A 24,610-nucleotide genomic window follows, 5' to 3' on the forward strand; every position below is an offset into this window, starting at 1 on the left:
GGACGTGGTAAACTATGGAAAGTAGACATGTAACTGATCCAAATGTTCTCCTAATCAGGCGTAAACTGGATGCAGTTATTTCGGAATGAAAAATGCATTCGAAACACAGGGCTTTTTGAGCGATTATCCAAATGCATTAAATAGTCTATTGTTTAATTATTCAAGGCTCCCTTTGTTGTGCCATGAATGACTCCAATGCTGTATGAATTCGTGATTGATTGAGATACATTGAGGTAGGCCCAAGTGACGTTAATGACAGCTATGAGAGGGCACACTCACAGCTCGATGTTGGATAGATAGATTATACACGGCTAATTATACACGGCTAACGTTGATTTCTTTGACCTTTTGGAACCATGTAAACAAAAGTAAAAACATTTTAAGAAATCCCAGAGTTTTTTTCAAACAAAGCCTTTGTTACAGCAAAGACAAAAAAACTACAAACTAAAAGCATTCATGAAATGAAATAGCTTTGTCCATCATTTTGCAGTTGCGTGAGGCTTGGAGCGCAATTGATATCGGATTGGATTGTGGAATCTGTTTTAAAGGGATTCTTCAGGATTTTGGCAATGAAGCCATTTACTTACTTTCTCAGAGTCCGATGATCTCGTGGATACCATTTGTATGTCTCTGCGTGCAATTTGAAGGAAGTTGCTAACTAGCGTTAGCGCAATTGCAAACTGCCATTAGCGCAATGAAAGGAAGTCTATGGTAAACTGCTAGCATGCTAGTAGATATCATAGACTTCCAGTCATTGCGATTAACGCTAGTTAGCATTAGATCCCGAAACTACCTCTAAGTTCCTTCATACTGGATTCAGAGACATAAAAATGTTATCTGTGAGTTCATCTGGAATTAGATAAAGGGCTTCATTGCCAAAATCACAAAGTATCCCTTTGAACAAAAACTCTAAAACAGGCAAGAGCAGCTAGATCTGTCTAACTTCTGAAGCTATGGAGGTTTTTATAAAGCCTGACACGTTCAACAGCTGTTGAGTTTTCCTCTGCTCACTTTGATTAGAAAACATGATTTGCTCGTCTCCTCAAACCACTGATGCCTCCATCACATTGTTCTCACCGGTTCTCACCTGATTTGTCGGACTCAGGTTATGGTCGGGCTAGGTTGGACAGCGCTCAAATTTTCAGGCCAATGACAATTCTAGCTCTTGTGCGTGTGTGTTGACAGGAAGGGTACTAATGTTTCTGAAAATAGCCTGTGCTCAATACGGACATATGCATTACTGTCAACATCCGTTGGAGGAACCGGTTACACCATAGTGTTTGTTTTGTTGTCAAACCCAAAGTGCTGTACAGAAACCCAACCTAAAACCCCAAACAGCAAGCAATGCAGGTGTAGAAGCACGGTGGCTGGGAAAAACTCCCTAGAAAGGCCAAAACCTAGGAAGAAACCTAGAGAGGAACCAGGCTTTGTGGGGTGGCCAGTCCTCTTCTGGCTGTGCCGGGTGGAGATTATAACAGAACATAGCCAAGATGTTCAAATGTTCATAAATGACCAGCATGGTCGAATAATAATAAGGCAGAACAGTTGAAACTGGAGCAGCAGCACGGCCAGGTGGACTGGGGACAGCAAGGAGTCATCATGTCAGGTAGTCCTGGGGCATGGTCCTAGGGGCTCAGGTCCTCCGAGAGAGAGAAAGAAAGAGAGAAGGAGAGAATTAGAGAACGCACACTTAGATTCACACAGGACACCGAATAGGACAGGAGAAGTACTCCAGATATAACAAACTGACCCTAGCCCCCCGACACATAAACTACTGCAGCATAAATAGGGTCCAGGTGTATGTTGGTGGCTACAGCTCCATGTATTACCCTCCATTGGAGGTCAGCTGTCCTCTAATCAATAGGCAGTTTGTATAATGATCACCAACAGCCTTTTGGAGAGACACCTGGACCAAGCACACCCGCCTTCCTCATCGATTTTACCCCTTCCAGGGAAGAGGCATGGGACACCTTTATACATATTCTGTACATGGCCTTCTTTTCCCACCTCCTTGAACTCCCCCAGCTCCGGGGTATCAAAGAAAAGCAGCATTTCCACGTCCTCCTCGAATGCCCCCATCGCAGCACTAACAATCAGTACAGGGAACACATAATCCAGACTCTCCTTCCACCGATCAGAATTGGAAGTATCAGTCACATACTGCAGATGAAGCACTGGCAAGGAGTCACAGACCTCAGCGAAGACCTTCCTCAGTTGGCGAGATGATCGCATCCCCACTCTTTCTCCCAGCTCCTCCACCGATCTGCTCCTGCTCTGCATCAGATGACCCAGCTTGGTACACCCCACGCCTAACAGGTATGAATGTAGGCTAGCTGAAACCAGAACGCGGGACTGGATGGCAGTGTTGTGAAAAATAGGCTCTTCAAAAAGCCACATCCCTGGTGGCGTGCAGGCCTTATGGGACTTGACAAGGACTCTCCAAGACTGCCTAACAGACTCAGAAAATTGAGTCAGGACAGGCAAATCACCCCCCTCGAGCTTTAAGAGGAAAAGGTGCTTGTCTCAGCCCAAAAAGCCCGCTCTCCTCATCAATGTGTAGGCTCTTTCGACCCAGCTAGAACTGTCTCTGTACAACAATCTCTGGGCTGTTTGAAGCCGGAAAGCCATGATTCTAGAGGAAATGTCCACCAGGCCTTGCACACCCTCGTACAGTGGCAGGTACAGGGCTGCAGCTTTAATCCAGTGTTGTCCAGACCAGAAGAAATTGACAAGGGTCCTCTGAAGCTCTTGTGTCAGACCCTTTGGTGGCTGCAAAATCCTTAGTCTGTGCCACTGGGTAGAGGCAGCAAGATTACTAGCTACCAGGACCCTTCCCCTATAAGACAGCTGGGGCAGCAACCATTTCCATCTTGACAGTCTGGCACACACCTTCTCCAATACACCCTCCCAGTTCTTTTTATGAAAGACATCAGAGCCTAGAAACAAAAACAATGTCTTCATCCCATCTCTGCCCCACTGAAGCCCCCCTGGTAACCATGGAGCGGACCCCATCTGAAGCTGACCTGCCCACAGCGCTTCACTCTTTCCCCAATTGACTCTAGCTGAGGAGGCCCCGTCATACACCTTTAAAGCGTTTAAGAGAACCTTAACATCCTCACGCCCTGTAATAAAAACTGTCTCGTCATCTGCATACGCAGATAGTGCTATCGTGGGACCCTTCATTACACCTGGCACAGAGAAACCAGTAAGCTTCGCTCTTAAAAAACAAAGCATTGGTTCAATCGCCAGACTATATAACTGCTCTGAAATTGGGCATCCCTGCCTGATGCCCCTTTGGACAGGGATGGGGCAAACCACCTCCCACCTTCACCATACACGAGGCCCCAGCATACAGTAAATTCATCCAAGACAAAAAAACGTCCCCAAACCCAAAGGCTTTCATTGTTTTAAACAAGTTCTGGTGGTCCACACGATCAAAAGCCTTCTCCTGATCCAAAGAAAGTAAACCCACATTTACGACAGACAGTTTACAAATGTCTACAACATCTCTTATCAGAAACAAGTTATCAACGATAGAGCGATCAGGTACACAGTAGGACTGGTCCTTGTGGACCAACAATCCCAGATACTCTTTCAACCTGTTCGAGAGACATTTAGAAACAATTTTGTATTCTGCGCACAGCAAAGCAACAGGTCTCCAATTTTTTACGAGAGCCAAATCCCCCTTTTTAGGCAACAGTGAAAGCACCGAACGTTGACAGGATACAGGAAGAGAACCCTCATGAAAGAATTCACACACCACTTCATAAAAATATTCCCCAATAGACCCCCAAAAGTGCTTATAAAACTCAGATAAACCATCAATGCCAGGGGCTCGGCCGGTTGAGAGCTGCATAACTGCTGTGGACAGCTCTTGCAGTGTAATGTCAGAGTCCAATGCGACTCTCTGCTCAGGTCCCAATTGAAGAAGACCGTGTAACAACTGTTCAGTACACAGAGAGTCACAATCCTCCGCCTTATAGAGGGCCGAGTAGAAATCCACGGCATGTTGACACATTTTACTGTCATCTGTGGTCACCTTCCCATCAGGGAGACGAAGGCAGACCATCTGTTTACATTGCAATGTCGACTGTCCTAGTTTTTTTTTAAACGCTAGGAGCATCCATATCCTTGAGGGAAGCGAAACGAGACCTAATCAAGGCACCCTTCACTCTTTCATGCAGAAACGACCTCAGTTCATTCAGTTCTCTTGTCCTGTAAGCGCATGACTCATCCAGGGTCGTTCTGAGTGAGCAGTTTAATTCAATAGACTTGATGTCCTGTTAAAGGGCCTTGATAGTCTCTTTAACTTCAACTTGAGACAAAGCAGTACACTATTGACAAAATAATCGTATTTGGGCCTCCCCAAGCTCCCACCATTGTCTCAAGGACTCAAAATTCCCTTTTGTAACCCTCCATTTTTCCCAAAACAACAAAAACCTTTCCCAAAACATGACATCATGTAACAATTTAACATTAAAATACCAGTAAGGTATTTCGTGGACAGGACAAGTGAATATCAACAGTAACAATATGATGATCAGAGAAACCCACAGGAGTAATGGCACACTTTCCAACCCTACTACAGTATTGCTCAGATACATACAACTTGTCTAACCTTGCTGCACTGACATGACCTTCATTAATTTTTAGCCATGTGTACTGCCTAACTTTTGCATTTCTTACTCTCCACACATCAGAAAGCTCAAACTCAGTTAATAGGCCAGACAGGCAAGTGGCTGACCGCAGGTGAGGTTCTTCAGCGGTGCTATCAACAGTAACATCCACTGTACAGTTCCAGTCACCCCCTAAAACCATACACCCCTCTTGGTCACACTGTTTTAAGGTTTCCTTTATTTGATCAAATACAGCAATAGGCTCTGTACCCTCATTAGGAGCATAAACATTAAAAAAAACATAACATCCACCTTGACCAATAAAACCAGACCCTTGGCAATCTGTGTTGTAGATACCACAGTCACCCCTAAACCTGAGGAAAACTAGATTGCCACCCCAGCACTGAAATTAGTACCATGACTGAGTATATGCTGCCCCTCCCACCACATACACAAGTCAACCTCATTTTCCTCATCACTATGTGTCTCCTGTAGGAAAACTACATGAAGCCTTTTCTGTTTTATTACTTCTAATACCCAAGCCCTCTTATTCCTGTCCCTTCCCCCATTAATATTGAGAGAACCTACCCTTAGTACCTCCACGTAGAAAAGAGAAAAGAAAAGCAGAAGAAACCAAAAGAGAAAAAAGACACCCTATGAAGCATGATCATCATCGTTTTAATCTTCTCTTATTAACCTGACCACGTTTCCCACCACCTTTTGCTGCTGCAACAGCAGTAATACATTTCCTCAAGCGAAACCGCTTGTTCTCATTCAATTGGTCTAACCCCACCGCACTTGTAGTGGGCATCTCCTCCACTCCCTGGGAGCCTAGCTCCACATGAAAACCCTCCTGTACCCCATTACTTATAGTGGGAATCTCCTCCACTCCCTGGGAGCCTAGCTCCACATGAAAACCCTCCTGTACCCCGTTACTCATAGTGGGCATCTCCTCCACTACCTGGGAGCCTAGTTCCACATGAACCCCCTCCTTTACCCCAGCACTCGTACTGGGCACCTCCTCCACTACCTGGGAGCCTAGCTCCACATGAACTCCCTCCTTTACCCCAGCACTCGTACTGGGCACCTGCTCACCAGTCTGAGGAACTGGCTCTTCAGATACATCCTTACCTTCTACAACAATACTTTTCTGCTGCATAACATTTCCCTCTAATACAAGTTGCAACTCTGTGCCCTCAACACAAATAACTTGTTCCTCAGCAACAGGCGCTTTTGGCTGCTCTACCTCTGTCGCTCCACCTCTCCCTACATCAGAGGGCCCAGGCATTACAATGACCACCTGCGCCCCTCCTTCTGCCTTCTCCCTTTTCGGGCAAGCATGTCGCTTATGACCAACATACCCACACTCAAAACACTGTTGACTACCCGTACTAGAATAAGCCATATACATTCTATTGTCATACTTGATTTTAAACGATAACTCTAAAGTCTGCTCCGGTGAGTCCAAAAACATAAACACCTGTCGCAGAAATGACATAACCTGTTTCAATGCCCGGGGTTTGCAACCCAACAGGACATTCTTAATTGAACTGGCGAACTTCCCAAAGCGCAATAACTCGCGCTCCAATAGCTCATTTGGAATAAACGGCGGTGCATTTGAAATCGTTACCCTTGTTGACGGAGAAAAAAGCGACGTAACTTGAATAAACATTCCTTTAAGAAGTACGCCATGCTCAACCATAAGATCAACAAGGCGCTCTTCTTTAAGAAAAATACCACCACCACTTTATTCATCCGGGATGCATAAGCAACATTCTCCTACCTTCTCTCCTATGGCGACCAGAAACTCCTCCGCCGTGACAGTAGCTTCAGTAACACACCTAAAGCCGTGCCGAAGTGACAGGGACGGCATCCCCATTCGGGCTGCCATCCCCGCCAAAATCAGGGTAATTTCGATACGAAAAACAAAATACTTAATTCTACCACAACAAAAATAAGAACCTTAATCATGCACAGAAGAAAATCAAGAAACGCCACCAAGAAATAGAAAACCGAAAGAAAGTTCTGAATATCTAACTCTACACAACACACGCACTCCTTCGCTCATACAATTCCCAGCATGCAGAGAGAGAGAGAGAGAGAGAGAGAGAGAGAGAGAGAGAGAGAGAGAGAGAGAATGCTTTGAGAGTGTTGTTGTTTCTGTAGTACAGAGATATGTGATATCTTCATTGGGACAGGACTTTGAGCCTTTCCACCCTGCCTCCCTCTGGTGGCTCTCAACTCCATGCTAAGCAGGGCCTGGTCGATCCTTGGATGGGAGACCAGATGCTGCTGGAAGTGGTGTTGGGGGGCCAGTAGGGGGAAATCCTCTTCTGGTTTGAAGTACACCTCAATACCCCAGGGCTGTGACGGGGACACTGCCCTGTAGATGGTACCATTCGTCGCAAAATGAAGCTGAGGCACTGACTCTCTGTGGTCACTGAAGATCCCATGGCACTGATCAAAAGAGTAGGGGAGTCCTGGCTTATTCTAATATCATTCAAAGGCGAAATGGAGATTAGGTTAATGGTACTGCAGTGGTAATGTCTACTACATCCACATCTCATCAGGGTAATGACGGCATTGCGGTCTGACCCTGACCAGTCATCACTCCTACTAATGGTTAAGTGTCTGTTCATTGCCCGAGCGAGGTAGCCAAGCTTAATGTGCGTGTCTATGCGTGTGTGTTCGGAGGAGGCTGGTGGGAGGAGCTATAGGAAGATGGTCTCATTGTAATGGTAGGAATGGAATGAATGGAACGGTATCAAACACATCAACACATCATATTTAACAATGTTCAGAATCTCCTGGATAGCTTTTTGGACACTGTAGCATTGCTAGTGGAAACCGGTTGTATCAGTTAGCCTTGCGTTGAAAAGCATGGGAAAAGGGATGGGTACCAAATGATCACCGTGGAACACAGACCTCTTAACCCATGCTTTGTGAATACAGAAGGCAGCCATGTCTATCTCGGAGAGAGACGACAGACATCATTCAACTAGAGTGACACTCACAAGTGGGGAGGACTGGCCGTTTCGTTTCTCTTTTCCTCTTTTCTTTCTTTCAAATCTTTGTTGTCCTGCAGTGTCTCCCTTCAGCCCTCGCTCCCTCTTGTCATGTAGTGAAATAGTACTTAAATGAACTGGGTTTTGGTCTTTCTCTACCTCCTTGTGATTGGGTCCATCTTTGTGATCCATTGTTTTTGGGTTGAAACATCAGAGTCTAAGTCATTAGTTGTTGTTGTTTTTACCAGTGTTCCTCCATCTAATTGTTTCCTCTGCCCAGATCCATCTCTTTCTGTTCCTCCTAAAGCTACTACTGAAGGGATTTTGTGCTGGTGTTCACGCAGCCTAACGAAATATTGCATTCATTATGTGGGTAGAGGTGTACTGAAGACACCATAGGCTTCCGCGAATTTGACTGTTATTTACAGCTCATTCTGAAGTGAAATTGTAATGTACTATAAATACGGTATCAAAGCAAGTACTGTGTAATGACACACAACAATACATTTACCGTGAAATTGACTGCGTTATTACTGTAGGAAATAAATCCAGTTATAGTTACTGCGATCAGAATGAATGAATTATTAGATTAATTCATTCAAGTAAATTGAGGGTAGGGGTTTGTATTTCACAGTATTTTACTGTAATCAGAAGGAATTGGTGCAGGAAGGTTGGCTGTAGGTAAAGTGTTTACACATTACAGCATATTAATGAATTTTTGGTGTTTTTATATCACTTGCTCTTCTAGAGGCCTTAACAAAGGCTTTCAAACTGGCAGAGACTACAGTGTAAAACACACCAAAAGGGCATGGCAAAATGCTCAACCATTTAAGGTGTAAGACTTGCTGTCTTACCCGCTCCTCCGCTCTCTCCACTGGCTTCCAGTTGAAGCTCGCATCCGCTACAAGACCATGGTGCTTGCCTACGGAGCTGTGAGGGGAACGGCACCTCAGTACCTCCAGGCTCTGATCAGGCCCTACACCCAAACAAGGGCACTGCATTCATCCACCTCTGGCCTGCTCGCCTCCCTACCACTGAGGAAGTACAGTTCCCGCTCAGCCCAGTCAAAACTGTTCGCTGCTCTGCCCCCAATGGTGGAACAAACTCCCTCAGGCAGCGGAGTCAAACCTTCCGGAGACACCTGAAACCCCACCTCTTTAAGGAATACCTAGGATAGGATAAAGTAATCCTTCTCACCCCCCCCCCCCTTAAAAGATTTAGATGCACTATTGTAAAGTGGCTGTTCCACTGGATGTCATAAGGTCAATGCACCAATTTGTAAGTCGCTCTGGATAAGAGCGTCTGCTAAATGACTTAAATGTAAATGTAAATGTAAATGTCTTATAGTGCATGTTGGGGCGACCTTAACCACAGAGCAGTTCAATTGGTACAGCATTTTCACTCATGGGTGCAACACACATAGTCTCTTACAAGGCACGCTTCAAAGTATAAGCCAGGAACAGCAATAGCACAGGTAGAGCAATGAGCCAGATGTTTCGCCTGATGTATAACTCTGAAGCATCTGGTTGGCATTTCCACTCAACACCAAATAATGTGATGAGAGGAAGCCAGTGGCCGGCAGTGGGAGAAGATGAAGAGAGATGTATTTTGGCCAACATTCTGCTCTCAATACTGTTTTCTGTTCCCCAAACTACAATCTGTTTCGAACAGGGTGTTTGGTAGACTTAACCCTTTGCCAAAGTTTCTCAAAATAGTGTTGTTTAGGACTGCAAGGGTGAATTGAGTTATTGCACACACGCACTTCGCAGAGCAAGCGTTCGGAAATATGCAAATACATGCTAGAACGCGCCAATAGGAAATCGCTAGTGCATGTTCGGATCTGCACACCTCCTTGCTTGTTCTGGCCACTATCATTCATTTGCTCCCGTTGGAAATGACAGGCTGTAGCCTATCTTGCATTACTTACAGTATAAGAATCACCATGCACCATGTGGTCAAAGGTTTTTGGCTCTCCAAAGATACGGTACGGAACTGTATTCTGTGGGGTGGAATTCGAAATACAGCAATTCTTTCCCACAAAATTATCATAGAAATTAAATACATTCACTTGTTAATTATACATGTATAAGCAAGACAGATTTAGTTCTGTTGTCACGCCTGTTCTGGAGTTCGGGTCTCCCAAACATTCTCAGCCAGTTACCTTGGAAACCACATAAGGTAAATCAATGAGGGTGATGGGCATACCTCCCTTTCCCCCCTCTCTCTCTCTCTTCTCTCCTCTCTCTCTCTCTCTCTCTCTCTCTCTCTCTCTCTCTCTCTCTCTCTCTCTCTCTCTCTCTCTCTCTCTCTCTCTCTCTCTCTCTCTCTCTCTCTCTCACATACTCTCCTGCCTCCCACCTACTCTATCTCTCCCTTCCTTCCCTCTTTCTCCCTCCGTCTCCTGCATCTCCCACACTCTGTCACTCTAACTCTCCTTCACACACACACAACCACAGCCAAAGGGATTAGGAGACAGCACTTTCCCCTGGATTCCTTTACTCGAACAGGGGTTGGAGGACAGGAAAGAGAGCAGAAAGAAAAGGAAGAAGGGAATGTTGGAGGAGGCAGGGGGAGTCTTTACCGGATTGTAGTCCGGGACTGATCCCGTATTGTCTCTCACTCTCGCTCTCAGGGGGAGGGGGGTTGGGTTGGGTTACATTGGATGTACCCATCTTGAATCTGGTTGACCCAGCTCGGTTCTGAGGGACTGCTCTGTCTGGGGAAAGATGCACAAGATATAGGTCTATTCCGGCATAAGGACTGGGTCTGGGTGGGCCTGGGCCAAGTTCGATGAGATCGTGTCCCCAGGATGTTGAGTTTGGATGGGTTGGAGATGATAGCTGTCCTGGTGCTGATGGGACTGTTCGTCAAAGTTCTGGAGCAGTTTGGACTCTTTGAAGTTGTAAGATGGGAAGGTAACGGACGGAGGGTGTGTGTGTGTGTGTGTGTGTGTGTGTGTGTGTGTGTGTGTGTGTGTGTGTGTGTGTGTGTGTGTGTGTGTGTGTGTGTGTGTGTGTGTGTGTGTGTGTGTGTGTGTGTGCGTGTGAGAGCCTCTGTTCTCCGCATTGCTTCTGTCCTGAGGTGGCCTCTTTGTCTATGGCTAAGGAGTTGGCTTACTGACGGAACTGTTGGCTCTGTCACACACACAGACACATACACACACACATACACACAGACCATACCATATGTAACTATAACTTTTTGTGAGGGACTCTCTGATATTCTCTTTTCCCCTCATCCCTCACTCCCCTCCTCTGTTGATATGAGCTTTTACCCTTTAATCAATAGCACTATGGAGAGAGTGGCTGAGGGCTCTGGCTCTTGTCTTACTGAGGGAAACTCAGCTTCGGTGTGTTTTAAAGGGGGAAAGGGCAGGATTGTGTTTCCCAAATGGTAGATCGTCCATAACTGTTGGGCTGTGGATAATAATAAGTAAATCGCACTGCACCAACTCTTCCAGTCAACTGCTATGCGATGTCGGGGCAATGCGGTTTGTTTGAGTCCCAGCTTAAAATGGTGTCAAAGGCGAGTCAGTCTTATGACAAGGATATGTACAGTGTGAGGGTTACCCAGTGTGTTGTTTTTAATCAGACGTTTGAATGGCCCTTACTTTTCTCTCGCACCCTGTTAGTACTTTCATCTGCTCTCACTCGGAGTGACGCTGTGAAATATTCTAATCTCACCAACACACACACACACACACACACACACACACACACTCTTATCGCAGATGCCCAGGGTGCCCTCCTCTCAGACAATAAGACAATGACTGGGTTTCTGGCCTGTTGTAATTCCAGGGGTCACCTCTTCCTATGAAAGTTTGCACTTCTACTAAATTCACTGAAGTTGCCTTCTCATTTTAGGGCTGTCTGTCAAGCACTCTTAGTACTCAGCTGAATTGTTATGAAGAATACTTGATCGTTAATTTAGCAATGGATATCTGACATAATCATTTTAGATGCAGTTAAAGAGCTGTATAGATAGACGACTGTCAAACACACAACTATGTCTTATTATACTTGTGAGGACTTTTTGGGGAATTGATTCACATTCCTAATCCTATTTTCCCTAACCCTAAACCTAACCCTAACCTTTACCCTAAACTTAACCGCTAAACCTGACCCTCATTTTAACCCTAACCCTAACCATAGTTCTACCCCGACCATAGTTCTAACCCTAACCCTAAACCTAACCCTAACCTTTACCCTAACCTTTACCCTAACCTTAACCGCTAAACCTAACCCTAATATTAATCCTAACCCTAACCATAGTTCTAAACCTAAAATAGACCTTTTGCAAGTGAGGACCGGCAAAATGTCCTCACTTCTCTGGATTTTAGTTGGTTTGCTATTCTTTTGAGGACTTCTCACAAGTATAGAAAGCATATACACACACGCACTCACACGCAGACACACACACACACAAGCACGCACACACACACACAGACACGCACACACATACACACACACGCATGCACACACACACACACACACAGACACACACACACAGACACAGACACGCACACACTCACACACAGACACGCGCACACACACACACACACACAATCTCTATGTCTGTTGGACAGTACCAGGTGTTCAAGGTGTGCCAGCTGGTTCATCATCTGTGGAACAAAAGTTAAGTTCTATAGAACTCTCCCTCTCCAGTCCCTGTGCCAGGATTGGCCCACTCAGAGTGATTGAATAAGCAGCCTCTCTCTATAGTGCATTAGGCTTTGGCAGATCTGACCAGATCCTTGAAAAATCCTTGGAAAGGGGCATCTCCAAAAAGTACTTCAATATGTGTGTGTGTACTTGTATGCGTGTGTGTGTGTGTGTGTGTGTGTGTGTGTGTGTGTGTGTGTGTGTGTGTGTGTGTGTGTGTGTGTGTGTGTGTGTGTGTGTGTGTGTGTGTGTGTGTGTGTGTGTGTGTGTGTGTGTGTGTGTGTGTGTACGTGTGTACGTGTGCGTGTGTGTGTACGTGTGTACGTGTGTACGTGTACGTGTGTGTCCTGTTGGCAGTTCATCAAGGTGATATGATATTTACTCATTACAGTATTCAGCAGGTCAGAGAAGAGGTGGGAAGCTCGTTGCTTTATCGTTTTATTTAAAGAAATGGATTGTGTGTATGGGAACGTATGGGACCGACCGGCTCAAATCGCTCTTTATGTAGCAAAATGTGAAATTGTGTTTTTACCTTGGATAAAAGTTGAGACGCAGCGCTACAAAATCGTATATCATACACTGCAGTTGAGGAACAATGGGAAAGTATGTTTGTGACAGAACAGCTCACTGAACATTACTCGCCCTAGCAGAGCTGTTGAGGCTGTTATGTTCTCCAGAGTGTTGGTGACTGCAACTGTGCAGTCAGATTGTCCATTCGTAAATTCTAAACGTGCCGCTCTAGAAGCGTTCCAATTTGTAAGTCGCTCTGGATAAGAGCGTCTGCTAAATGACTTAAATGTAAATTATGTAAATGTTCAGAGCACACACCAGACGCTCTGACCGATGAGTAGGGTTGATCTGAACGTTCTGACCTCACAACCGCAGTCAAGCACCCGAGCTAACTGGCTAACATTGGCTACTTGCTAGCTACTTCCAGACACATAATGAGAGAACACCCCACTCTGACCATTTTACTCGCCCTAGCAGAGCTGCTTAGACTATTTTCATGTTATCCAGAGCGTTGGTGACTAACTGTGCTGCTGGCAACAATTTCATAAAGTTTTTTGCCGACGTTTACTGACACCGGCCATATTCAATGGGTGTTGAGCGTTCGTAAATTTATCAGTTATTCTGCTCTCTGGCACACTCAGGAGACACTGTGGCCCCATCCGATGATACCCCCGGACAGGGCCAAACAGGAAGGATATAACCCCACCCACTTTGCCAAAGCACAGCCCCCACACCACTAGAGGGATATCTTCAACCACCAACTTACCATCCTGAGACAAAGTATAGCCCACAAAGATCTCCGCCACGGCACAACCCAAGGGGGGCGCCAACCCAGACAGGAAGATCACATCAGTGACTCAACCCACTCAAGTGACGCACCCCTCCTAGGAACGAGCACCAGTAAGCCAGTGACTCAGCCCCTGTAATAGGGTTAGAGGCAGAGAATCCCAGTGGAAAATGGAAAGTTGCAGTGTTCAAAGGCACTTAAATCATTTTTTTGCCCCATTCACCTTCTGAATGGCAGACTTACACAATCCATGTTGTGATTGTCTCAGGGCTTATTAACCTGTCTCCTCCCTGTAACGAACTTCGTCTGTCGTTTGAAGAGAGTCAGACCGAAATGCAGCGTGTAGGTTACTCATGACTTTTAATGAAGATAATCCGGTACATGAAATAACTGAAAATACAAAAACAACAAACGAGTGAAACTAATTACAGCCTATCTGGTGACTAACACAGAGACAGGTACAATCACCCACGAAATACAACGCGCACTCAGGCTGCCTAAATACGGTTCCCAATCCGAGACAACGAGAATCAGCTGACTCCAATTAGGAATCGCCTCAGGCAGCCAAGCCTAACTAGACACACCCCTAATAATACACACTCCCAATTAATACAAACCCCAATACGAAATACAACATATAAACCCATGTCACACCCTGGCCTACCCAAACATATAACAAAAACACAAGATACAATGACCAAGGCGTGACAGAACCCCCCCTAAGGTGCGGACTCCGGGACGCACCTCAAGAGCATAGGGAGGGTCCGGGTGGGCGTCTGTCCATGGTGGCGGTTCTGGCTCGGGACGTGGACCCCACTCCATAAATGTCCTAGTTCCTCCCCTTCGCGTCCTAGGATAATCCACCTTCTCCGCCGACCATGGCCTAATAGTCCTCACCCTGATCCCCACATAACTGAGGGGCAGCTCGGGACCGAGGGCAGCTCGGGACCGAGGGGCAGCTCGGGACCGAGGGGCAGCTCGGGACCGAGGGGCAGCTCGGGACAGAGGGGCAGCTCGGGACAGAGGGGCAGCTCGGGACAGAGGGGCAGCTCGGGACAGAGGGGCAGCTCGGGACAGAGGGGCAACTCAGGATAGAGGGGCAGCTCAGGACAGCAGGGCAGCTCAGGACAGAGGGGCAGCCCGGGACAGAGGAGCAGCCCGGGACCGAAGCAGCCCAGTACTGAGGGGAAGCCCGGTACTGAGAGGGAGCCCAGTACAGAGAGGAAGCCTAGTACTGAAAGGAAGCTCAGTACTGAGAGGAAGCTCAGGCAGGTAGTAGGCTCCGGTAAATCCTGGCTGGCTGGTGGACCTGGATGATTCAGGTTGTCTGGCCGATCTAGAAGATCTAGGTTGACGGGCAGATCTGGAAGAGACTGGTTGTCGGGCAGATCTGGAAGAGACTGGTTGTCTGGCAGATCTGGAAGAGACTGGTTGTCTGGCAGATCTGGAAGAGACTGGTTGTCTGGCAGATCTGGAAGAGACTGGTTGTCTGGCAGATCTGGAGCAGACTGGTTGTCTGGCAGATCTGGAACAGACTGGTTGTCTGGCAGATCTGGAAGAGACTGGTTGTCTGGCAGATCTGAAAGAGACTGGTTGTCTGGCAGATCTGGAAGAGACTGGTTGTCTGGCAGATCTGGAAGAGACTGGTTGTCTGGCGGCGCTGGGAGGACTGGCGGCACTGGCGGCGCTGGGCAGACTGGCGGTACTGGCGACGCTGGGCAGACTGGGAGCACTGGCGGCGCTGGGCAGACTGGGAGCACTGGCGGCGCTGGGCAGACTGGGAGCACTGGCGGCGCTGGGCAGACTGGCGGCACTGGCGGCGCTGGGCAGACTGGCGGCACTGGCGGCGCTGGGCAGACTGGCACTTCTGGCGGATCCTGGCAGACTGGTGACGCTGGGCCGACTGGCGGCGCTGGGCAGACAGGAGACTCCGGCAGCGCAGGAGAGGAGAAAAGCTCTGGCTGCTCTAAACTGGCGAGGCGCACTGGACGCGCTGGGCCGACTGGGAGCACTGGCGGCGCTGGACAGACAGGAGACTCCGGCAGCACAGGAGAGGAGAAAGGCACTGGCTGCGCTGAACAGGCGAGGCGCACTGGAGGCCTGGTGCGTGGTGCTGGAACTGGTGGTACTGGCGCGAGGACACGCACAGGAAGCCTGGTGCGGGAGTTGCTACCGGAGGACTGGTGTGTAGAGGTGGCTCTGGATAGACCGGACCGTGCTCTTGAGCACCGGGCCTGCCCAAGCTTACCTGGCTCGATGCCCACTCTAGCCCGGCCAATAGGAAGGGCTGGTATGTGCCGCACCGGGCTATGCTCCCGCACTGAAAACACCGTGCGCTCCATAGCATAACACGGTGCCTGCCCGGTCTCTCTGGGCCCAACGGTGAGCACAGGGAGTATGCGCAGGTCTCCTACCTGGCATAACTATTCTCCCTTCTAGCTCCCCCCCAATAATTTTTTTGGGCTGCTTTTCCGGTTTCCTTGCCAACCGTGTTCCCTCGTATCTTCGGCTCCTATCTCCCGCTGCCTCTGCTCTCCTTAGTGCCTCCACCTGTTCCCATGGGAGGCGATCTCTTCCGGCCAATATCTCCTCCCAAGTGTAACAACCTTTACCATCCAACACGTCTTCCCATGTCCATTCTCCAAATAATTCATTCTCCCTTTGCTGCTCCAGCTGTCGCTGCCTGTTTAAACCAGCGCTTCTCCGTTTTCCCAGCGTGTCTTTTCTTTGACTCGATTCCCCTGTAGCCTTCTTCGCACTGCTGTAGGGAATCCCAGGCGGGCTCCTGCACTCGCTCTGGGTCGGCCGCCCACCTGTCGATTTCTTCCCACGTCGTATATTCCTTGCTTCTGTTGTCCATAACGTCCTCCTTTAGATCCTGCCAGTTCACACGCTGCTCGGTCTGTGAATGGTGGGTGATTCTGTAACGAACTTCGTCTGTCGTTTGAAGAGAGTCAGACCGAAATGCAGCGTGTAGGTTACTCATGACTTTTAATGAAGATAATGCGGTACATGAAATAACTGAAAAATACAAAAACAACAAACGAGTGAAACTAATTACAGCCTATCTGGTGACTAACACAGAGACAGGTACAATCACCCACGAAATACAACGCGCACTCAGGCTGCCTAAATACGGTTCCCAATCCGAGACAACGAGAATCAGCTGACTCCAATTAGGAATCGCCTCAGGCAGCCAAGCCTAACTAGACACACCCTAATAATACACACTCCCAATTAATACAAACCCCAATACGAAATACAACATATAAACCCATGTCACACCCTGGCCTACCCAAACATATAACAAAAACACAAGATACAATGACCAAGGCGTGACACTCCCCTTCATCTGCACTGATTGAAGTGGATTTAAAACAAGATGCATCAATAAGAGATCATAGCTTTCATCTGGATTTACCTGGTCAGTCTGTGTCATGGAAAAAGCAAGTGTGTTTCATGTTTTCTGTTTTCATTCTATGCTGACTAACTGTAAAATTATATAAGTTTACCTCATAAATGTATCAAAATGACAGAAATGTATGTTGGAAGGTAAAAACCAAATCATTAATGGATGTGGCATTAAATACACCATTCTCCATCAGCCAGTGTGCTTCATTAGGACAAAGTGGAAGGAGTCACTCGATGTGATACCATTTAGAATTGTAGTGTAGTGTACAATGCACTGCTGAAATACCTGGGTTTCATATAACAATATATTCCACTCATTGATACATTGTAAACATATACATTTCAAGCAGAGATACAGGCAATACTGTATCCATTGACAAGTCACATAGAGAAGGTGATCTTGTACAATGGTGTATGGGGGCAGAAATGGTATACTACACCGTGCTATGTTTTTACAGTATTTTTACAGAAAATTTAAGACGGACATATTTCACAACATGATCACAACCTCCCATTGGTTACAAATTATTTTTAAAATGATGCATGTCAAGTTATAGTCAAATACTGTACGGAAAATTATATTTAACATCAGGGCCGGATTACCCGAACTGGCACGCAGGAGCGTGCCCCCAACCTTCAGGGAGCCCCCAACCCCCAAAAAAGATAGCATATGATAGCAGAATGTGTAGAATTATTTCAGCCTCATGGCAAAATGTGTAAAATAGCAGGAAGGTATGGAGGTCAGTGGTACTATTGTAGACCATTTATCCCTTTTACAGAAATATAAAGTACACCTCATAGAATAGAACATCCACGTATGTGTTTCTATTTAATTATTTAAACAGCAACGGATCTAATTGCAGGACTGGCAGGTTCGTTAAATAGTACCCGCAAAACACCAGTCTCAACGTCAACAGTGGAGAGGCGACTCATGGATGCTGGCCTTATAGGTAGAGTTGCTAAGAAAAAGCCATATCTCAGACTGCCCAAAAATAATAAAATATTAAGATGGGGAAAAGAATACAAAAACACTGGACAGAGGAACTCTGCCTAAAACTCCAGCATCCCGGAGTCGCCTCTTCACTGTTGACGTTGGGACTGGTGTTTTGAGGGTACTATTTAATGAAGCTGCCAGTTGAGGACTTGTGAGGCATCTATTTCTCAAACTAGACACTCTAATGTACTTGTCCTCTTGCTCGGTTGTGCACCGGGGCCTCCCACTCCTCTTTTTATTGTGGTTAGAGCCAGTTTGCGCTGTTCTGTGAAGGGAGTAGTACAAAGCGTTTACGAGATCTTCAGTTTCTTAGCAATTTCTCACATGGAACAGCCTTCATTTCTCAGAACAAAAATAGGCTGACGAGTTTCAGAAGAAAGTTCTTTGTTTCTGGCCATTTTGCGTGAACTCACAAATGATGATGCTCCAGATACTCAACTATTCTAAAGAAGGCCAGTTTTCAGCTGTGCTAACATAATTGCAAAAGGGTTTTCTAATGATCAATTAGCCTTTTAAAATGATAAACTTGGATTAGCTAACACAACGTGCCATTGGAACACAGGAGTGATGGTTGCTGATAATGGGCATCTGTACGCCTATGTAGATATTCCCTTACAAATATTCTGTTTCCAGCTACAATAGTCATTTACATCATTAACAATGTCTACACTGTATTTCTGATCAATATGATATTATTTTAATGGGCAAAAAATGGCTTTTATTTAAAAAACAAGGACATTTCAAAGTGACCCCAAAGTTTTGAACGGTAGTGTATAATTGGAGAGTTGAGGTAAAGTGCATTTGGAACAAATTCAGACCCCTTTAATTTTTCCATATTTTGTTACATTACAAACTATTTCTAAAATGTATTAAATTGTTTTTTTCCCCTCATCAATCTACATACAATACCTCATAATGACAAAGCAAAACATAGGTTTTTAGAAATTTTAGCAAATGTATAAAAAAGACAAAACTGAAATATCACATTTACATAAGTATTCAGACCCTTTACCCAGTATTTTGTTGAAGCACCTTTGGCAGCGATTACAGTCTTCTTGGGTATGAAACTACAAGCTTGCCACATCTGTATTTGGAAGTTTCTCCCATTCTTCTATGCAGATCCTCTCAAGCTCTGACAGTCCAGGCTCTGGCTGGGCCACTCAAGGACATTCAGAGACTTGTTCGAAGCCGCTCCTGCATTGTCTTGGCTGTGTACTTAGGTCGTTGGCCTGTTGGAAGTTAAACCTTCACCCCAGTCTGAGGTCCTGAGCATCAAGGATCTCTTTGTACATAGCTCCGTTCATCTTTCCTCGATCCTGACTAGTCTCCCAGTACCTGCCGCTGAAAAACATCCCCGCAACAGGATGCTAACAACACCATGCTTCACCGTAGGGATATTGCCAGGTTTCTTCCAGACGTGACGCTTGGCATTCAAACCAAATAGTTCCAACTCCAAGCAGGCTTTAATGTGCCTTTAACTGAGTAGTCGTCACTTCCGTCTGGTCCCTCTACCATGAAGGCCTGATTGGTGGAGTGCTGCAGAGATTGTTGTCCTTCTGGAAGGTTTTCCCTTCTCCACAGAGGAACTCTAGAGCTCTGTCTCCTCCCTCCCTCCCCTCCCTCCCTCCCTCCCTCCCTCCCATCGGGTTCTTGGTCACCTCCCTGAGGCCCTTCTCCCTTGATTGCTTAGTTTGGCTGGGCAGCCCGCTCTAGGAAGAGTCTTGGTAGTTCCAAACCTCTTCCATTTAAGAATGATGGAGGTGTTTTTGGGGACCTTCAATGCTGCAGACAAAATTCTTAAACCTTATATTCACTTTGTCGTTGTGGGGTATTGTGTTGAGATTGATGAGGAATGTATAGGATTTCATACATTTTAGAATAAGGCTGTAACATGACAAAATGTGGGAAAAGTCAAAGGCACTGAAAACGTTCTAAATGCACTGTAGAAAAAGGTTTGTGGTCATACAAGAACCTGCTGGGCTAATAAAGTATACATACAAAAATAAAGAAAAGGCCTGCACACTATATATGCTCCCAACATTTTGATCCCAAGGATTTTCGTCAGGTCAAGTAGAGGTATAATACATGAACGTGTGTGATGTTCCTTTCCAAATCATCCTTTAGCCCCAAATCAACCTTTAGCCCCATGTCGATCCTACGGACGTGCGGTGTGCGTGTGGCATCCTGTACTGTGGTTCTGTCAGTGAATTAGAGAACATGTGGTATTGACACCCTGTTGCTCTGCTGTCAGGGAGCTGCAGGTCCATAATAACACACACACACACACACACACACACACACACACACACACACACACACACACACACACACACACACACACACACACACACACACACACACACACACACACACACACACACACACACACACACACACAGTGAGCTGACCTTCAACTCTTCTCCTGATAACTCATTACTCTGAGAGGATGTTCTATTCATCTCTCTCTACCCCCTCTCCCTCCTTCTCTGTTCTCTCTCTTGTCTCTCTCTCTCTCACTCTGTCTCATTTTATTTCTCTGTACCTTTAACCTTATCCTGGGCACATAGCCACTGGACCTCTCATTCCTTCCTCCTCAGCATCTCTTCCCTCCCTCCCTCCCTCCCTCCCTCCCTCCCTCCCTCCCTCCCTCCCTTATAATCTCCTTCTCTTCCCACTCATTGAATGTCAGTGGACAGAAGTGTATGTATTGCTTATTTGTACTCTGAGGAAAATTGTGAGGGTATAGGAAGTTGCCAAATATCAAAGGTGCTTTTGACACCCTGCGTTGCCACGGTCAGTTGGTTGAGCCTCCTGGAAGTACCGCGCGCCTGGTTAGATTTAGGCATTAATTCAGAATGGTTACCTTAAGGGTTTAGGTTTGGGATGGGGTTAAAACCAAAACACTTAAATTGAGTGTCTAGCACTGTGATTGAACATGTAACCCTCGTAGCTAGAGCTCAATTATTACTCCCATCCACCATCCCCGTCCACAACACCCTAGCAAAACCCAAGCCTACTCTATGGTAATAGCGTATACCTTTGCCCCTAGTGGTGGGTTTAGAAGAGATCTCCTGACATCCTCGGGACGTGGATGGACATCCAATTTTGAAGAGAATCTTGAGCGACCTGGTTTGGTGTGTGTGTGTGTGTGTGTGTGTGTGTGTGTGTGTGTGTGCACATAATCCAGCATAAGTGCATGCTAGATCTACACCATGCATGGTGCTCTTTAGTTGCATATCACTTGGGCATTGTGACTGCTGTTATTTTAACTCGTGGATTTCTCTCACGACTCTCACTGCGGCATAAATGCATAACTTAATATCTGACTGTTTCACTATTTTGTCTGTTAACATGGCGGTGTATATTTGCACTCAGCTATAATTCATTATAATTACAAGTAATATCTCCCTTCAACTCTGCAGGTAAAATGCTGTTACGTTATCTTCTGCCAGTGTTTAATGTTAGATGTAGATTTTTAAACTGGTATCATTTCCTCTCACTCTACGATGTGGGCGGACAGACAGAGAGACAGAAGACGTCTCTGGCTAGTAGTGGGACTTTAAATATCAAACACACATATACAGTTCAAATATGCAGCAGGAGAAAGCCTTTCATGGGCATTCATTTACAGTTTTCTTTTTACAATCGCTAGGACACATTTCTCAATACTTAGGTCACTCTTCACACATTGAGCACAACAGCAGTCTATGTGGGCTAAACTATGATCGTTTTTCATTGCTTTGTCTGTAACGGTTTTCTAATGGTGAAGGAGAGTCGGACCAAAATGCAGCGTGTAGATTGCGATCCATGTTTAATGGAAAAACACACATAAACACGAATCAATACAAAACACTACAAAAACAATAAACGTAACGAAAACCGAAAACAGCCTATACTTGTGTCAACTAACACAGAACAAGGACATCAGGACACTAAGGACACTAAGGACAATCACCCACAACACAACCAAAGAATATGGCTGCCTAAATATGGTTCCCAATCAGAGACAACGATAAACACCTGCCTCTGATTGAGAACCACTTCAGACAGCCATAGACTTGCCTAGAACACCCCACTAAGCTACAATCCCACTACAAACAAAAACCCATGTCACACCCTGGCCTGACCAAATAAATGAAAATAAACACAAAATACTTCGACCAGGGCGTGACAGAACCCCCCCTAAGGTGCGGACTCCCGAACGCACCTCAAAACAATAGGGAGGGTCCGGGTGGGCGTCTGTCCATGGTGGCGGCTCCGGCGCGGGACGTGGACTCCACTCAACACCTGTCTTAGTCCCTCCTCGCGTCCTTGGATAGTCCACCCTCGCCGCCGACCATGGCCTAGTAGTCCTCACCCAGAACCCCACTAGACTGAGGAGCAGATCGGGACTGAGGGCCAGCTCGGTACTGAGGCAGCTTGGGACTGAGGGGAAGCTCGGGACTGAGGGGAAGCTCGGGACTGAGGGGAAGCTCAGGAGTGAAAGGAAGCTCAGGAGTGAAAGGAAGCTCAGGAGTGAAAGGAAGCTCAGGAGTGAAAGGAAGCTCAGGAGTGAGAGGAAGCTCAGGCAGGTTGATGAATCTACCAGATCCTGGCTGACTGGCAGATCCTGGCTGACTGGCGGATCCTGGCTGACTGGCGGATCCTGGCCGACTGGCGGATCCTGGCCAACTGGCAGATCCTGGCTGACTGGCAGTTCTGGCAGATCCCGGCTGACTGGCAGATCTGGAAGAGTCTGGCTGACTGGCAGATCTGGAAGAGCCTGGTTGACTGGCAGATCTGGAAGATCTGGTTGCTCCATGCTGACTGGCGGCTCTGACTGCTCCACGCTGACTGGCGGCTCTGGCTGCTCCATGTAGGCTGACAGCTCTGGCGGCTTCTTACAGACTAGCAGCTCTGGCGGCTCCGTGCAGACTGGCAGCTCCTTGCAGACTGGCAGCTCCTTGCAGACTGGCAGCTCCTTGCAGACTGACAGCTCCTTGCAGACTGACAGCTCCTTGCAGACTGACAGCTCTGGCTGCTTCATGCAGACTGACAGCTCTGACTGCTCCATGCAGGCTGGCAGCTCTGACTGCTCCATGCAGGCTGGCAGCTCTGGCTGCGCTGAACAGACAGGAGACTCCAGTAGCGCAGGAGAGGAGAAAGGCTCCGACAGCGCTGGAGAGGCGGGAGACTCCGACAGCGCAGGAGAGGCGAGGCGCACTGTAGGCCTGATGCGTGGTGCTGGCACTGGTGGTACTGGACCGAGGACACGCACAGGAAGCCTGGTGCGGGGAGCTGCTACCGGAGGGCTGGGGTGTGGAGGTGGTACTGGATAGACCGGACCGTGCAGGCGCACTGGAGCTCTTGAGCACCGAGCCTGCCCAACCTTACCTGGTTGAATACTCTCGGTCGCCTTGCCAGTGCGGCGAGGTGGAATAGCCCGCACTGGGCTATGCAGGCGGACCCGGAGACACAGAGCGCAAGGCTGGTGCCATGTAAGCCGGCCCAAGGAGACACACTGGGGACCAGATGCGTAGAGCCGGCTTCATGGCATTTGGCTCGACGCTCAATCTAGCCCGGCCGATACGCGGAGCTGGAATATACCGCACCGGGCTATGCACCCGCACCGGGGACACCGTGCGCACCACTGCATAACACGGTGCCTGCCCGGTCTCTCTAGCCCCCCGGTAAGCACAGGGAGTTTGCGCAGGTCTCCTACCTGGCGTAGCCATACACCCTGTGAGCCCCCCCCCAATAAATTTTTGGGGCTGACTCCCGGGCTTCCTTGCCAACCGTGTTCCCTCATATCGCCGGCTCCTCTCTCCGGTTGCCTCTGCTCTCCTCGCTGCCTCCACCTGTTCCCATGGAAGGCGATCCCTTACCGCCAGGATCTCCTCCCATGTGTAGCAACCCTTGCCATCCAATATATCGTCTCATGTCCATTCCTCATTGCGCCGCTGTTGCTGCCTTTGTTGCTTCTCCAGCGGCTCCTGCATGTTGACATGCTGCTTGGTCCTGTAGTGGGTGATTCTGTAACGGTTTTCTAATGGTGAAGGAGGGTCGGACCAAAATGCAGCGTGCAGATTGCGATCCATGTTTAATGGAAAAACACACATAAACACGAATCAATACAAAACACTACAAAAACAATAAACGTAACGAAAACCGAAAACAGCCTATACTTGTGTCAACTAACACAGAACAAGGACACTAAGGACACTAAGGACAATCACCCACAACACAACCAAAGAATATGGCTGTCTAAATATGGTTCCCAATCAGAGACAACGATAAACACCTGCCTCTGATTGTGAACCACTTCAGACAGCCATAGACTTGCCTAGAACACCCCACTAAGCTACAATCCCACTACAAACAAAAACCCATGTCACACCCTGGCCTGACCAAATAAATGAAAATAAACACAAAATACTTCGACCAGGGCGTGACATTGTCACAAAATGCATTCAATGACTACGTCTTTCAAATTTCCTTGAATTATTTTCCCACCAACAAAACTCTATGTACCTATAGGCCAATTTTTCAAAACTGTTATACTTAAGTTCAAAACCTAACATAACCCAAAATTGAATAAGACAACAATTTGCTACATTTCTACAGTAATACCGTATTGAAATATATTC

General features: G+C 47.0%; 1 protein-coding gene across 3 annotated transcripts in view; it reads left to right on the top strand.

Annotated features, from left to right (window-relative positions):
- The window catches only part of LOC118369384 (Kv channel-interacting protein 2-like), a 197,106-nt gene that overhangs the window by 139,063 nt on the left and 33,433 nt on the right, over positions 1-24,610 (top strand). The window contains exon 1 of one of the 3 annotated variants that reach the window (XM_052498347.1): positions 10,397-10,536. The exons of the other annotated variants lie outside the window; for them this stretch is intronic. Within the exon in view, the coding sequence (XP_052354307.1) occupies positions 10,431-10,536 (106 nt within the window). The 5' untranslated portion in view covers positions 10,397-10,430. Of the gene's footprint in view, positions 1-10,396; positions 10,537-24,610 lie in introns of those variants that run through there. 3 annotated transcript variants of the gene reach the window in all.

This window comes from Oncorhynchus keta, chromosome 36 (genome assembly GCF_023373465.1).
Source record: "Oncorhynchus keta strain PuntledgeMale-10-30-2019 chromosome 36, Oket_V2, whole genome shotgun sequence".
Lineage (NCBI taxonomy): Eukaryota > Metazoa > Chordata > Actinopteri > Salmoniformes > Salmonidae > Oncorhynchus > Oncorhynchus keta.